Here is a 17,647-nt window from a genome sequence, read left to right as displayed (position 1 = left end):
CATAATTCTACGTTGTCCCAATTTTTGTCTCTTTCGCTACTGATAGTCATACTAGAGAAAAGAAAAACCTGCTCAAATCATAGTTTAAGAAGAACAAATCTCTCTATATAAAAGCGAAATACCACTCACGCATCATCACAAAATCTCCAGAACCGTAAAGTCTACAAACTTGAAATTTGGCACATATGTTCCTCTTGGCTTCTAGGTGCTCACTAAGAAAGGGTTTTTCGAAATGACTATCAGAGCATTAGTATTTTGTATATTATTATTAACACACTCTGGTGCTAAGGAGTTCTACTCCCCCTCCCCACCTGAAAAGAATTCTGTTCCAAATGCAAAACACAAGCAGAGAGGAGTTTCAGTTTCACAGCACCAAGCAACTTTAGTACAGAACAGTTGACCTAAGCCACGCCCAGGTTCCTTGCTGCCTCCTTCTTGCTCACACAGCAAATACTATTTCAGTTTCTAAATAGCCCTCAACTCTCTCACACTCTGACAGGACGCTAGCCAGATGAATACCCATGGATGCTGGTAGGCAGAGGCAGATGTTTTCCTCCCTTATTTTCCTCCCCAAAAACTAAGCCCGACCACATAGTTTCGTAGAGAAGCATGGGTATCGAGCTAGTTAGGAAGTAAATCTGGTATTGCCAGGCAATTCTGGTGATGCTGTCAATAACCAATGCATTCTGCTGTTTTTTCCCCCAAGTTTATTTTAGGGAATCCTCATTACATGCACCTTACGTTACAATGTAAAACACAGAGCACAGTCACAACACCAGGTAGTTAATGCCAGTACAGCAGATAGTTGTAATTAAACTAATTTGCATTATATGCTGGATGTATTTTGTTTTCCTGTAAAAATGCTATTATGAATCTTTTATGACTTCATCATGATTCATCAACATAATCCCACTATCCTACTTTATTAACATTCATTGAAAAATCAGATAGCTAGATGATCTTATAAAATAAAACAATACAAAAATCCTGAGGATTTTGTCAGGACATAACTCTCCCAGGAAATTTTGTCAAATCCAGAACTGAGATCCAGCCTCCTGGAATATATCAGTTGTTACCCCATTTTTCCAAATGAGAAGCAAGAAACATTTGTGAGAAAAGAGGAATTATTGCAACACGTTTTCTTGGCTTGTCAACTACATCATCTGTTTTCCTTAATGCAGCTTCCCTATCACTCCATATCACAGAGGTAAACAAGGTACAGCTTACAGGTGATCTTCCAGCCCTCCTTTTTCAGCCATGACACCACACTCGGATTGTGCTGTCCATTATTGATAGCAAAAATGTCGATTTTGAGCTCTGCAATTTTGTATATTTGGAGGAACCAAAATAAGCATATGATGATTGTGCATGTCTTCTTTCGAACTGCAGAGTGCAGTTTGCATACTGTCATCATATAGTGATCTAACAAAGCCGTTGGCTTTAAATTTCAAAAATGAAAAATTATTTAATTTCAAATGCACTGAGATTACTGCATAGAGGCCTTTTGAGTGTGGAGAAGTGTTTATATGCACACAGATGTGATAGTCATGAATGTGCACAGCCCTTGACTCATGCATCAACCATCAAAAACTCTGGAGTGGCTTTAGGAGACCACGGAAGGAACAAATCCCTTTAAGATGTTAATTTGAACTGGGTATTATCATTGGTGACCCATTCTTAAATATTTTTTAAAATTTACTCTCTTCTCTCTCTCATATATTGGAATACAGGAACGTTACTTTATAAAACAAAGCATTCATTGAAGCACAAGGATCAAGTATGATGACTGGATGATAAACTGTTTGTGTCTAAGAAAGGAGTGGGGAACGGAAAAGAGGAGCATTAAATACATAAAATAATAAGACTTTTTTTTTTCAAGGCCTAAAATCCATTGTTCCTCTGCTGAAACTTACTGTACTTTTACGCTTCCTCCTGCAGTATGACCTTGTCTGTGACAACAAGTGGATAATAGACATAACTCAGTCTATACTCAATATAGGATTTCTGGTAGGAGGATTTGTTCTAGGATACGCTGCAGACAGGTAACAATGCCTTTTGAACACTTATCTATGGGTTGCATTATCTTCCATGACAAATAAGGCTATGTTGTGCATTATGTAGATCAGGGGTATCAAAGTTGATTTCACTGAGGGCTGCATCAGGGTTGTGTTTGACCTCGGGGGACTGAATGGGCATGGCCAGGGTGGGTATGGCCAGCTTGACATCACTTGTGTTGGGGGCATCCCTCTTAGACTCCATTTTCAGCCACAATGGCTTCCGGCAGTGCTCTGCCAGAGAAAATGGAGCTTGAGAGGGCTGAGGCAGAGGCCCTGTGGGCCTGTCCATTGCAGTTTCCAGGGCGGCCCTGTGGGCCAGATCTAAGCACCCCGCGGGCTGGATTCAACCCACAGGCCTTGAGTTTGACACCCATGATGTAGATGGAGGGAGAAATACTTTACAGGTAGTCTTTGATTTGTGACCATAATTAAGCCCAAAATTTCTGTTTACTAAGTGAGAGAGTTGTTAAGTGATTTTCCCCCCCATTTTATGACCTTTCTTGCCACAGTGAACCTTGCAGTTAAGATAGTAACATGGTTGTTATGTGAAACTGGCTTCCCCATTGACTTTGTTTATCAGAAGGTTGCGGAAGGTGATCCCAAGACTCTAGGGTGCAGCAGCTGCCATAAATATGCCATAAATATTACCAAGCATCCAAATTTTGATCACATGACCATGGGGATGCTGCAACGGTTGTAAGTGTGAAAAACAGTCCTAATTCACTTATTTTCAGCACCATTGTAACTTTGAATGGTCACTAAATGAATGGTTGTAAGTAGAGGCTTACCTGTATGTATTGCATGCCCCTCTCACCCTTCCTCACATTCAAATTCGAGGGAAGGATATTGGAAACTTGCATTCATGTTTTGCAACAAAACATACTTTTTCTTTCTTGTTCAAATATAGGAAAGTGTGGCTTCTGTCCATTGTAATTTGCTAAGAAACCAACATATCAAAACACTACCCTAGTCAGAGGTGGACAACTATGGCCCCTTTACATACAGCTGGGCGCTGAAGTCCACAGGTCATAAAGGGTCATAGTTGCCGACCTCTGATCCTACTGATAGACAGAGAGTTCCACACTCTGGGGGCCAGTTCAAATATAAAGCAGTTTATCTGCAATTTCTGGCTCTTGTTCTGACAGCTACAAGTATTTGAATGTAGATTACTAGAATTATGCAAGATTATGATGCTGCATAAACTTTTGCAAAGTTTTGCCCACTTTGACTCTAGTCCAGTCTTTATTATTCCAAAGCCTTCCATGATCTAAGAGTTGTGGGCTACCAAAAGTAACAAAGATGGCAAAAAAGTTGTTTTGTCCCTAGATTTCCCAATAGGAAACCACTATCCCATATATAGACACTCTTCACCGAGTTTTCTTCCCAGAAAAAGCCATACTTCCAATATTAGGTTTTCTTACGGTGTCTGAAATTTATTGGCTGTCATAGTATGTGGCAGGAAAAGTCATTCACCAATGTCTGGCAGTGCTTCTAGTTATTATGTGACTCCTGATAGTGTTTTCATCATTTTCAGAGATCCCAAGTCATAATTTTGAACCCTTAAGGCCCAAAGCAACAACAAAATTAATAGTCTGGGATACACTGAACACTTTTGAATATTTGATTAAAATACTAAAGGATAAAAACCTCCAACCCCCTGTACTTCTTGAATGATAAATAGACATCGTTAATTATGATCATTCATAGGTAGAAGAATGGAGATAATTTTCACATTCCTAACCTTCAATTTCTTATAGTTCAAAAGAGTAATAATTTTAAGGCACTTATCTTCACTAGTACAAACAGTGAAGAAACATCTGATCTCTTCCACAGACAGGCACATACCTAGGATGTTACAGCAATTAATTTATGGAGGGAGCTGAACTGGTGTGAGATACCTTGGCATTCAACTAGGAATTATTCATATTTAGAAGATTTAGCTCTATAGTAGTAACACTATCCTACACATGTTTATGCAGAAGATATTCCCAAATAGTTTTATTAGACAACTTAAATTAATCTAATAAGGCGAGTAGCAATGAATGATGCTGATTGAAGATCATGGAGCTTGTAATTGAATGTCTCTGGGCAAAAGTAGTAAAGTGTCTATAATCTGAGAGAAGAAGAGAAATTTCGCTAGAGCTTTTCAAAGTTATCTTTTCCTCCCCTTGGTTCCATTTCTTCTTTATTTATTCATTTATTTTGCTTCCCTTGACAGATTTGGCAGAATCACCATTTATCTCTTTTCTTGCTTTGGGGCAGGACTATGTGGCCTAATAGTGGCTTTTGCACCAAACATAGTTGTATTTTCAATATTTCGCTTTCTACAAGGAATCTTTGGAAAGGGAACCTGGATGACAAGCTTTGTACTGGGTAAGGCATGGTATGTTTTCACTTCTTTCCCAATGCAGCTGGGCCAACATACCGAAGCTGAATAGCTTTACTGAAGGAGCTTTGCTGAATTGGATTTTATTGTGAAATTTTTATCATTGTAAAATTTGCTATGACATCATTCTGATGAGGGATGGTTTCCTATTGTTTTTTCTGCTAAAAGCACAGTTTGACTTGTGCGAGCGACAGGCTGGTGCATGCATGAGTGCCAGCCCACCCCTTGCAGGCCAGTTTCCCTCTCCACCCCCAATCCCCAGGCTGCCAAGCCAGAAAGGTTTGGGACCACTGCCATAAGACATTGGGAAAATGTGCTAGTACTTCAGCTATGCTTTTTATAATGGATTTCTTGTTATCTTTCAAAGTTTTTGTTTGTCTTTTTGTCAATTCAGTAACAGAGCTGGTTGGTTCAAATCACCGACGGATCGTTGGAATTGTAATACAGATGTTCTTCACACTCGGAGTTGTGATTCTTCCTGGAATTGCTTATGTGATTCCCACATGGCAGGGGATTCAACTAGTTACCACACTTCCCAACTTTCTATTCCTGTTATATTACTGGTAACTCTGCCATTACTTTCCTTTTTCTCCCCCACCCCCAAAATTGTCTTCTGATGCTTTCATGATGAGTGCTATTTAATACAAATAGCAGCTGTTTCTTGCAAAAGAGCCTTTCGCAAGTTAGTTTTTTCTAGAAGTTGGACTCTTGGTGTATCTTCAGAGAAACACATCCAAAAATTATGAATACTATGAGTCCAACACTTATTAATGGCACTAGATGAAGGAAAGCTAAATGAGTTATTGTAGTAAGCTGAGAATCATTCTTGTGTTGTGATTAAGACAATTTCTCTGGGTGAATCTCAGTCATTAATTAAAACTGAACTTAGATAAGCTCTTATGACATCTACACTATGGAAGCAACAATAATACGGACCTATATTTTGGAGTTATTATATGGATTATTGATTTATATAAGTTTGAAAATAATACTTATCATTATTAACGAACAGCCATAAATCATCATCCTTATATGCCTATATTCTATTAATATAATTGCAGCTCTTAATAATAAGGTAATTAAGATGTTCAGTTATTAAATTTAAAATAGTCCTAATACATAGTGAAAAAATGGAAGTACATTTAAATAAAAAGAAAACCAAATTCATGACAAGTAGAGCGATCATGTTTAAAATTTACAATGAAGACACTGAAATGGTGAATATCTTCTCCCTTGTAAGATCATCTATCAAGAGGAAAGGAACTAGCAGTTAAGGAATATGCTTGCAGACTAGCAATTGATATAGTAGCAGTGAAAATCTTGGAAAAGATATTCAGATGCTGGGATGTATCTTACATCCACAGAATTAGAACCATGGAAACAACATTTTTCCCCATTGTATGGAAGTGAAATTGGGATTATGAAGAAGCAGGATAGAAAGAAGGTTTATGCTTTTGAACATTGGTATTGGTGTAAACTCCTGAGAATAGCACGGCCAACGATCATCAAACAAATCAACCCAGGATCTCACTTGAGCAGGGGTGGGATTGTACTGGTTCGGACCGGTTGTATAGAACTGGTTGTTATGATTCTGTGCAGTTCAGAGAACTGGCAAATTTTGCCCCTGGCTGTCCCACCCTCTCCACCTGCCCCTCCCCTCCTTTCATAGTCAATCCTTATCGCGCATGTGTGACATCGTACGCATGCCCGACATCGCTGACTGTGTTCTCCCCCACCCAGTCATTCTTTAAGGTATTTCTTTTTTTCCCTCCCGACGATCAGCTATTCCTATGATCAGCTATGCTGGGATCCTCCTTGCTGTCTTACTGCTTCTCCCAGGAAGCCCAAAAATGGAGTGCAGGGGTGTGCTGCGTGTCCCCCTGAGGTCCTTTTTTGCCTTCCTGGCCCTCAGGGAAGGCTTATGGGAGCAAAAACACCCCCCAGGAAGATTCCCTGAGGCCCAGGAGGCCCAAAAATGGAATGCAGGGGGGGTGCTGCATGCCCCCCCCAGCTCCAGTTTTGCCTTCCTGGGCCCCAGGGAAGCCTTCTGGGAGCAATCCCCCTCAGGAGGCTTCCCTGAGGCCCAGGGGGCAAAAAATGGGGGGGGGGGGTTTTGCTGAAAAAAAAGAGAAAGAAGCCACGCCCACCCAGTCACCTGGCCATGACCACCTGGCCATGCCCACAGAACCTGTTGTTAAAAATTTTGAATCCCACCCCTGCACTTGAGGCACAAATGACCAGACTTAAATTACCAAATCTCAGACACATTATGTAAAGACTCTGGAAAAAGTTCTAATGTTAAGAAATGTAGCAGCAGGGAAGATGGATTCAATTACACTGACGATAGGTGAAGTGTTGGAAGATCTGCAAGACCAGGCTGGGGACAAATTGTCCTAGAGAAACTATCTATATGATTACAAGGAGTTGATACCAACCTGATTTGAAATAATCAAACTTGTTGATTATGAAGTGTTGTAAGCCCTAGGCAGAATTTCAGAGCCATCAAATTATGGGGAAAGTCACCTAATAAGTCACCTAATGAGTCACCTAATAATCAACATGAACTTCTAGATTACTGTTGGCATGATTAGATTCATCAGTTTCACTTAGTTTCACATCACTTAGTTTCACATCAGTCTCACTTCGTTCAAATGTGCCGGATCTCTTGTCTCCTTCACCATATGCAATATCATTTATTGGGTCATAAAAAGTAACAGTAGCTATGCTGGTGTCTCAAGAAAGAGGGGGGAATATATATATATATATGTTTTCTTAAGTTTTCACGGGTATCTATATGTATGGTATTCAGCTTTGTTCAGGTATTTTCCCACGTCATTATAGTTGTGCTTTTAAAGTTGTAGCGACGTTTTGTCAGAACCTCATCTGCCATCATCAGGCTTCTGTATTGTGTTTGTCTGTGAATCAGGCTTTCACAGCCATTTCTATTTTAAATTTGGTGCTAGCTTACTGCTGTGTTAGAATGGTTTTTTTCTTCATCCTGATTGGTTGGGAGTTTTGGTCTGCAACGTTTCGGCAGAATCTCATCTGCCATCATCAGGCTTGTGTATTGTGTTCGTTGAAAAAAACCATTCTGGCACAGCATAGGCTAGCACCAAATTTAAAACAGAAACGGCTGTGAAAGTCTGACTCACAGACAAACACAATACACAAGCCTGATGATGGCAAATGAGATTCTGCCGAAACGTTGCTACAACTTTAAAAGCACAACTATAATGACATAGGAAAATATCCGAACAAAGCTGAATACCATGCCCGCATATATATATATATATATATATATATATATATATATATATATATATATATATATGTGTGTGTGTGTGTGTGTGTGTGTGTGTGTGTGTGTGTGTGTGTGTGTGTGTGTGTATGTGTATGTATGTGTATGTATGTGTGTATGTGTATGTGTATGTGTATGTGTATGTGTATGTGTATGTGTATATATATGTGTATATATGTGTGTATATATGTGTGTATATATGTATATGTATATAAAACAATCTCAACCAAACAAACACAAAAGAGTATGAAACCTTTTGGAAAGATATTCCAAAAAGCAGGAAAGGGGGGTTGGGGGTGGTGGACGAAGTGGCCGTATTTGTAAGAGTCACTTTCACCAACAAAAGAAGTTTTCAGGAGGGAGAAAGAAAGTCAGAGTGCCAGGAAAAAACTGAAAGGCTGAAGAACTCATTAAGATGCTGATGAAGTTTTGGCATTCTTGCAGGCAATAAATCTAATCTGCTGACAGCTGCCAACTCTTCCTTATTGGTCTCTCGGTGTTTTCTTTTTTTTTTTTTTTTTTTTGCAGGCTGGTCCCTGAATCTCCAAGGTGGCTGATCACTCGCAAAAAAGCCAAGAAGGCCCTGCAGATTATGCAGTCCATTGCCAAGGAAAATGGACAGAGCCTTCCAGTGCATTTTTCGGAGGTACGAACTTTAATTTAATTTGTAAAATGTCATGTTATTACCTTACCACCCAGGGTGGTGTACGATACGCTAAATTTAAAGTAAAACAACCCATGCAACAGACCCAGGGGTTCTGGGGAAAACAAACCACCATCTCACAAATCAAGCAACCCTTCAGGGGCCCACCACCCGCTTTAGCCCAAGGTCTGGGAAAAGAGCCAAAGTTTAAGGACTCGTCTAAATACGGTCAAAATGGGAGCCAAACAGATCTCGGGGAGGGGAGCAGTGTTATTCCAGAGGGCAAGCGCTATAACTGCAACAATGGCTAAAACTTTTATCACTGTATCTTAAAGAAAATATTCTGTAAAAATAACTCTTGTCATTTGTTTAGACCAGGGGGCCTCAAACTTGGCAACTTTAAGACTTGTAGACTTCAACTGGCTGGAGGATTCTGGGAGTTGAAGTCCACAAGTCTTAAAGTTGCCAAGTTTGGAGACCTCTGATTTAGACAAAGTCTTCATATAAACTCACAGGCTAAGCCCTGGGGACTGGTTCAAAGCATAGGATCCAGAGGTGGTATTCGGCAGGTTCTGACCAGTTCTGGAGAACCGGTAGCAGAAATTTTGAGTAATTTCAGAGAACCAACAAATCCCACCTCTGACTGGAGATTTTACAGTATCTTTCCACTGCCATGCCCACCAAGCCACACCCACAGAACCGATAGTAAAAAATGTTTTGAATCCCACCACTGATAGGATTCCCTTCAGCACAGATGTCCTGTAGTTAAGGCAAGAACAGCTTGTAGGCCACATGTATATGTGTTGCTAGCAGCCATCAAATTTATTTGAGGTGTTACATCGGGAACCCACCTAGTATTAAGGGGAGACTTCTCCCCGTTTTATTCTTCAGTTGTTTCGTGGCTCTGAATTGCCTCCCATTTCTCCTAGATTCCAGTTCAAATGGGAGGAAAAAAAACTGAATGCCACTTGTAGCAGTGTTTTGGTTCTTCGGTTCATGTAAGGTTCCCCTCCTCTGTCCATTGCTTCTAACCAGAGCCTATGTTTATTAACAGAGCCCCACAGTCTTAGTCTTCTGGTGATGCCCTCACGTGTTTTCTATATGCAGTTTAAACATTGTACAGTTGTAATATTAATAAGATTATTCTCAATAGTTCTCTTTCTTTCATGATGGATTTTCTCAGTGAGATTGATTTTTCACACAGACACAGAGAGAGACAGAGACAGAGAGAGAGAGACAGAGACACAGAGACAGAGACAGAGACAGACAGAGACAGGGACAGAAAGACAGAGACAGAGAGACAAAAACACACAGAGAGAGAGATTTTTCTCAAATTTGGTGATCCAGCTTACTTCTAAGTGCAAATAGGCAACTTGAAGAAGTCAATTTTCATTCACTCCTTTGCAAGAAGAAAGGACTAATATTTATTGGTCTTTCCAATAAATACTTTTGTTTTTTGCTAACATGGATGTCATTGCCAAAAACTTGACGGATTTGTTAAACTTTTCAGCAAAACATAGGCAGAGTGAATCCTTTCCCAAGGAAATGGAACCTATCCATTTTCAAAGAAGTAGGCGCAGGGTTTTAAAATTCTGTTGTTGCTTTTTAAGGAAAATATTGTTTTAGACAAAATTTAATGATTTTTGGATAAATCCTAGCAGGCTTTAGGCCACAAAGGAGTCTTGACAGATTGTGAAGGAAGCATTTGTCAGTATTTCCCTCACCAACTATCCCTCCCCAACAATTCTTAAACAATATTTACAAAAATAATAAGCATTATACAGGTATCACTTGTCTTCGGAGGAAAAAAAAACCCTTCTAAATTATAGTTAGTTAGTTCTAACTATAATTTCTAACTTAGTTCTAACTTCTATAGTTCTAACTTTTATAGTATAGTTTGAGCAAGCCACCATCAAAGTAAATTTTGGATTTCCCCCGTTCCTAATAGTTGCATGTCTATTACATTTCAAAAGGAGAGGGTTTATGAGCCCGCATTGTCTCTGATTTCATATCTTAGTTTATCTTGCACAGAGCACTTAATTCCCCGCTTGGAAAATGTTGTTAGAAAACTAAACTATTTGAAAGAGAAATGGAATGGAAAATTGGTTATTTTTGCAGTCTCTTAAAAGAGCAAAATTAAGATTCAGTATGGTCCATCCCACATTTCCAAGAAGAATGTACTAAAACTTCATAAATCACTTACACAGAGATTTTCCAACTTTTCATAACATTTGAACAGCGCTACATGAAAGAGTCTCTTTCAACATAAATCTTATGAAAGCATTGCGTATAAATAAATATATTTGTATAAAGTCAGATTAAAAATAGTAAACAAAAATTGATGCTGGGGAGGGAATCTATCAGTTTATACTAAATTCTATTTGTTCAACCACAATATTTTTAGAACTTTAACCTTGGCTTCCAGATTGTATTACTTTTCCTGCGTCATTTCAAAAATTTTAATCTAAAGTTTCGAGCTAGTGTTCTCAGCCACAATCCTAATTTATTGACAGCTGCAACTGGTTAGTTTTCAGTCATATCTACATATCTAAAGTGCACTTTGGCTCTTTTCCAAAGTCCTTTTGGATATACAAGTCCAGTCATTCTTGATTCTGTGCCCAGCAAAGAGCATGATGCTTCCGGAAGTGCTAGGATGGGAACATCAAACACATTTTACATTCTGTACTCTCAGTGGAGTTTCTCCCTAAGTTATGTAGCTCGTTTCCAAAGGAAGGTTGCATTTGGGGAAGCAAATACCTCCAAACAACTAGGTATAGCAAACACCTTCTAGTGCTGGGCTTGTAACAGAATAACAACAGCAAAGGATTGTATTATTTAGCATCATAGCATTGGCAGAAATAAATTGATGCATTCCTTTTGGGGGAAAAAATGATTTGAAACCATATTGCCAAAAAGCATAATTTAGAAGAAAATCCTCCTATGTAAGACTTGGAAGAACAGAGCAGTATGGGAGATACCAACCTTTTCCCTCCTTGGATAAAAGATACCAAGATGCCCTGATAATATCTATTTTCTGCCATGCTCCCAGAACTCCATCTTCAGCTTGTTCTCCACCCATGAATGAGATAGCCATAAGTTATTTTTTGCTGTACTGCTGTACAGTATTGCTTTTCCCTTTATGCCAACAGTATTGGTAGGAAAGTATATAATTGAATTTTTTTTTACTACCCATTGTGCCAGTTGACAAATAGTAAGTGGAATTGGACTGGTTGCTTGGGCCATCTCAGGCTGATGAAGGCGTGCCCGTTCCCTTTTTGGCCCTGATAACACTCCTATACCATCATTTTGCAATTCTCTCTCTAAAGAGCTGATTAGATCAACTTTGCTGATGCTCTATTTATTCAATAGGCAAGGCAGTAGGTGTCCCAAAGGTGTGTTTCCCCCACCCCAAAAGGCAACTGGACTATCTTAGTGTTTTCTTTGAAAATTGTTAGGAATAACAAGGTTACCTAACGTAGTTTGGGTAAAATAATATATATAAACTATGATAGTGAGTTTAAGTGTGTGTCACTTTAACTGCAAAGCATGTAATTTTGGGTGCGGTTGTAAAACCGCCATAAGAGGGAGTAAGAGAACTTGATTGATTGCTGGCTTACTGGATTGCTTGCTGATGACGATGGATTGATGGTTTGTTAACTGCGTGTTCTCTGCTGTTGCTGAAGGGAAAAAAGGAGGTTTGACTTCTTCTTATCTCTACTGCGAAGAGATATATTAATAGACTGATATTTGTAAGTTTACTGACCTCTTTTTCGACACTGGACTTTGCAACTGATTAATCCCCAGACGGACTGAACTAGTGTATGATGTATGGACTGTTTGACTATGCTACAAACTATTACTGGAATAAACTATTTAACTAGCACAGTGTATCTGTTTTACTGAGTGTAAGCTACAACAATGTTTATCTCACATATTTGCCTGTCTGCCTGACTGCCGTGCAGATTCTGCTAGGGTGTATATCCCTAACAAAAATGTTTGCTTCTCATCCAAGAAGCTTCTTCAGATCTTGGATGAAAAGTAAAACATTTTCAAAGAAGATACCAAGAAAATCCAGTTGCCTTTGGGGGAGGGCGGGAAACACCTTTGGGACAACTATGACCTGGATGATTGAGAATCTCCATAGACAAGGCAATAGATGCTTCAACTCAATGCCGCCTACTTTTATTTTATTTTATTTATTTATTTTGTCAATTGCTTACAAGATAAAAGGTATAAGTAAAAACATAGTTATGAATACATGGATACATATAAGAAAAATACAAGAAACAATAGGACAGGGACGGTAGGCACGTTGGTGCGCTTATGCAGGCCCCCTACAGACCTCTTAGGAAAGGGGTGAGATCAATAGTAGACAGTCTAAGGTTAAAGTTTTTGGGGTTTGGGGAAGAAACCACAGAGTCAGGTAGAGTTTACTAGTTTAGTGCCAGGAAAAAATAGTGACACAGTGGTATGATGCCTCCATGGTGTCTCAAATTGAAGAGGAGAAATTGTTATTTGTTGTTTATATAAAAAAGAGATGAAAGAATTCATAAGGATAAGTGCTGCACAACTTTGTGAGTCCGTGTATTGAAATCCACACATTTTCAAATGCACAAGGTTGGGAAACACCTTGCTTTGGAGTGTAGCTTTTAAGTGGGTCTAAGTGTTTATAAGCATCATACATTGACTGGAATATAAACAATAGAAAGTTAAAAATTAAATATCTATCTACTTTTTCCAAGCAACTCAATTTTTTTTACCCTTTTGTAACATTACATAAAGGGTGCAGACTTTAGTATGAAAGTCAAAGATCAAAACTAATTCAGTGCATTTTGCAACTGTTTATTAATGTCGTGCTTAGCATTTGCACAGTTTGAAGCTACCGTGTGTTCATGACATTTTAAAAGCCATATTTAACCTTGATACAAACCTTTGCCCTTTCATCTTTAAGATTTAATTGATCAAAGTCATCACAATGTTAAGAATTACTATTTTTTATTGTATAAACAATAAAATGCATAAAACTATACAAAATGTAGCTGGCTAGTTATTCTAGACCTAGAAAACCTTGAATTACGCCGTCTTCGGTCTGATCTAAGTATGGTATATAAAATCATATATTGCAATGACTTACATGTCAATGAATACTTAGCTTCAACCATAACAACACAAGAGCACACAATAGATACAAACTCAAGGTTAACCGCACCAAATTTGATTGCAGGAAATACGACTTCAGCAACAGAGTAGTCAATGTCTGGAATACTCTACCTGACTCTGTGGTTTCTTCCCCAAACCCCAAAAACTTTAACCTTAGACTGTCTACTATTGACCTCACCCCTTTCCTAAGAGGTCTGTAGGGGGCGTGCATAAGCGCACCAACGTGCCTACCGTCCCTGTCCTATTGTTTCTTTTTTTATTTTTCTTATATGTACCCATTTCATGTATTCATAACTATGTATATACTTATACCTATTATCTTGTAAGCGATTGACAAATCAAAATAAATAAATAAAAAATAAATAAAATAGTTTGGGTTCAATCTGTTCTGCAAACTTCGTAAGCATTAAGTAAAGTTCATTCCCACCTGGTAATTGTTAGCTGTAAGCTAAAAATAAGAGTCACTTTGGGATAGTGAGATGGGTGGCATATACATTTAATAAATAATAAGATAGGGTGGGATGGAATGCAATGCAATGCAACGCAATGCAACACAACACAACACAATACAATACAATACAATACATTGTATTGTAGTGGGTTGAACATTTGTGTGGCTACATCCAGCTGTACTCTGTTCACAGGGATGCAGCCATGTAGTTTAGGGAAGACACAAATACCATGGCAAGGAAAAAAAGAAAAAAAATTAAGATGAAATGTGTTAGCTTATTAACAACTCTTTGGTGGTCATCTCTCTCGCCAATTTGCCTTTTGTTTTTAAAATTAAAACTAGTGTATTTCAAAACGAGAACATTCCCCCCCCCCCCAAACCGTTTCTTTACTGTTATTGGGAATATGAACTCTGCCTCTCTTACTTGTTAGATTACAGTCTCTGATGAAGAAGTGAGAAACCCTTCTCTGTTTGATCTGGTTAGAACTCCACAGATGAGAAAATTCACTTTGATCCTCATGTATGCATGGTAAGTATCTTGCAGCTGCACTGCTGCTATGCCTGTCGTGTTTGATATTTCCCAGGCAATCCTGGAGGCCCCACTGTTTCTTCTTTTTGTCTTCAAGGTTCACCAGCGCAGTCGTTTACCAGGGGCTTGTGTTGCGCCTGGGACTCATAGAAGGGAATCTGTATTTAGAGTTCTTCATCTCTGCGGTGATAGAATTGCCGTCAGCTTTTTTAATCTTAGCCACCATTGACCGACTTGGCCGGCGCCCTCTCTTTGCCTCAGGAACCCTCGTGGCTGGGGTTGCGTGCTTAATCACAGCATTTTTACCAAAAGGTAACTAGATGGCTTCATTTTTCTTTTTCTTTTCCCTTTGTTATCTCATTTGTCTCTCAAAGCACCCCATTTAAGTACAAAAATAGCTTTTTAACAGAAGGTTCAATTCAGGAGTGAAATTCAGCCACCTCGGCCCACCTCAGGAGAGGTGGTAGGGACGATTTGAGTCAGTAAAAAGTGCTATTACTATTATACCAAGTATACAAAGCCACGCCCACAGCCACACCCAAAGAGCCAGCAGGGAAAAAAAATTGAATTTCACCCCTGGTTCAAATACTTCAGTTTGGTGAGATAAGATAGTGTGATACTCTTTCAAAAGTAATGCACTGCTTTTTGGAACATGATGGAAAAATACGGGTAGTGTTGTGGTTAGCCGGCAGCAGGTGCAGATGGCTGAGCATAGCGATGACTCAGATGAGGGGCCAGGACCATCAGGGAGTGGACTGCTGCCTTCAGTGATTGTGGGGGCTGGCAGCAGTGACGAGGAGGTTCCCGAGGAGCCTGTGCCAAGTGTGCCTGAGCGCAGGATGATTCGTAGAAGAAGAGAACAGCTGGAGCAGCACAGGCGACTCGGGAGTAAGGATGCAACAGAATGGCCCCTCCCTCCAGGGAATATAAGCCTGGTTTCAAAAGGTTTTTGCTTTTGCAGAAAGCAAAAATGTTCTAAGGACTCAGCATTGTGTGTGGAGACTCCGGCTTATCTGAAGAATTCTGTCAAGGCTTTTCTGGTTGGACTAATTGGCTGCAAGCCATCTTTTATCTACAAAGAAGTTATTTGTAGATTAAAGCTGAGAAGGTTTGAGTTGCTGCGTTGGTTTGAGATTTTCTTGCTGGTAACACGGTTGGGTCAGAACAGGTAGTCCTCAACTTATGACCACAATTGAGCCCAACATTTCTGTTATTAAGTGAGAAATTTGTTAAATGAGCTTAGCCCCATTTTACGACTTTTCGTGCCATGCTTGTGAAGTGAATCACGGCAGTTGTTAAATTAGTAACGTGGTTGTTAAGTGAATCTGGCTTCCCCATTGACTTTTCTTGTCAGAAGGTTGCAAGAGGTGAACACACGACCCCAGGGTGCTGCAACCGTCATAAATATGAGTCAGTTGCTAAGTGTCTGAATTTTGGTCATGTGATTATGGGGATGCTGCAATGGTTGTAAGTATGAAAAATGATCATACGTCCCTTTTTTCAGTGCTGTTGCAACTTTGAACACTCACTAAACAAACTGTTGTAAGTTGAGGACTATCTGTAATAGAAGAGGTAGCAGCATTCAGCAGTTAACACACAAGGCTCTTCCACACCCAGTGTTGATGCCAATCTAGCCTCGAGGCCTGTTATTTGTCGTCCTTGAGTAGCTCAGTTGATTTTCCTCCAGATTGTCTGTGGCATAAAACTCTCCTTTTGCACCTTGTGATTCATATTGGACTTAGTCTTAGAATAACTTTATTGTCACTTTGAATGTACACTAATCAGCATACATTAAAATGAAATTTTCTTGCATACAGCTCTCAAAGGGTCACCACCTCCGATTACACTACCTAAACATAACAAAATAAAGAATAAATACAAAATTATGCACATTCCCACATATATTATATGACATGGAGAAACAACACAGTCTAGATGGGATCTATACATGTACATGGCGAGAAAAATGAATCTTTATTTTTATTTATTTATTTGATTTGTCAATCGCTTACAAGATAATAGGTATAAGTATATACATAGTTATGAATAGATGAAATGGGTACATATAAGAAAAATAAAAGAAACTTTTATTTTATTAAACTCTTGCAAGTTTACCAGATGGATGAGATAGGGAATAAAGCTGTTACAGAATCTGATAGTCCTGCTAGAAATACTTTGAAACCTCCTCCCAGAGGGGAGCAACAGAAACAGACCATGAAGTGGGTGCGTGGGGTCTCTAACAATGTTTTGAGCTCTAAGCACATAACGCTTATAAGCAGTATCCTGAATGACAGGAAGGGAGCTTCCTATAATCTTCTCGGCTGTCCTTACCACTCTCTGTATGGACCTTCTATCTGAGGCACGGCAGCCACCAAACCAAACAGTGATGCAGTTTGTTAAAACATTCTCAATAAAACTCTCCTTTTGCACCTTGTGATTCATATTGGAGTTACCCATTGGAGTTATTGGGGATTGTTTGCTGAGGTCAGCAGATAGAAAACAGATGCAGGCTAACTTCAAAACACCTTAGAGGTAGTGGGGAGTGACCCAATACCAACAAGTAGAAATGACATAGTTTCCAACTGTACCTGATTGCAGGCCTTGATATTCTTATTTGTTGCATGATCAATAACAAGAGTACATGTTTCAGTGATAATATTACTGTGAAACATTGTAACATAAAATAATTAGAAATCAATGAAGGCCACAGAGATTGTTTCCCAAGTTTCTCACAGTTTCCCAAGACTTTTGCTTCAGTCTTATCCAGAGTCAGCTTTCATTAATTCACCATTTATCTAAGTATGGACGCTGTGTAAGCACGGAAGGGTATGATTTGCCGGTCATTTATAATCTGAGTTAATCTGACTCAGGCTTCTGGGAACATTTATCAGGTGATTCATCATCAACTTGTGAGCCTAATCAAAGTTCAGGTAGTCCTTGACTTACAACAGTTCACTTAAGGTCTGTTCAAAATTAGAACGGCACTGAAAAAATGACCTATGACCCTCAGTTGCTCTCTTTCTTCTTTGGAAGAGATTGCGAAGACCAGACTCCACTCTTGAACACTAAAAATCTCCACAGAATGTTCTCATCCTGGACATTCATATTTCGATCTGTTACCAT

At 39.2% G+C, this 17,647-nt stretch overlaps 1 protein-coding gene across 1 annotated transcript in view; it reads left to right on the top strand.

Annotated features, from left to right (window-relative positions):
- SLC22A3 (solute carrier family 22 member 3) overlaps window positions 1-17,647 on the top strand; it is a 34,959-nt gene that overhangs the window by 4,335 nt on the left and 12,977 nt on the right. The window contains exons 2-7 of the mRNA XM_026675247.2: window positions 1,939-2,042; window positions 4,276-4,430; window positions 4,838-5,006; window positions 8,270-8,387; window positions 14,427-14,524; window positions 14,622-14,836. Coding sequence (XP_026531032.2) covers window positions 1,939-2,042; window positions 4,276-4,430; window positions 4,838-5,006; window positions 8,270-8,387; window positions 14,427-14,524; window positions 14,622-14,836 — 859 coding nt within the window. The remainder of the gene's footprint in view (window positions 1-1,938; window positions 2,043-4,275; window positions 4,431-4,837; window positions 5,007-8,269; window positions 8,388-14,426; window positions 14,525-14,621; window positions 14,837-17,647) is intronic.

Source organism: Notechis scutatus, chromosome 1, assembly GCF_049901735.1.
Source record: "Notechis scutatus isolate UNSWTSFEM ecotype Mainland chromosome 1, rNotScu1.2, whole genome shotgun sequence".
Taxonomy (NCBI): Eukaryota; Metazoa; Chordata; class Lepidosauria; order Squamata; family Elapidae; genus Notechis; species Notechis scutatus.
This window is presented reverse-complemented; position numbering and strand designations above follow the sequence as displayed.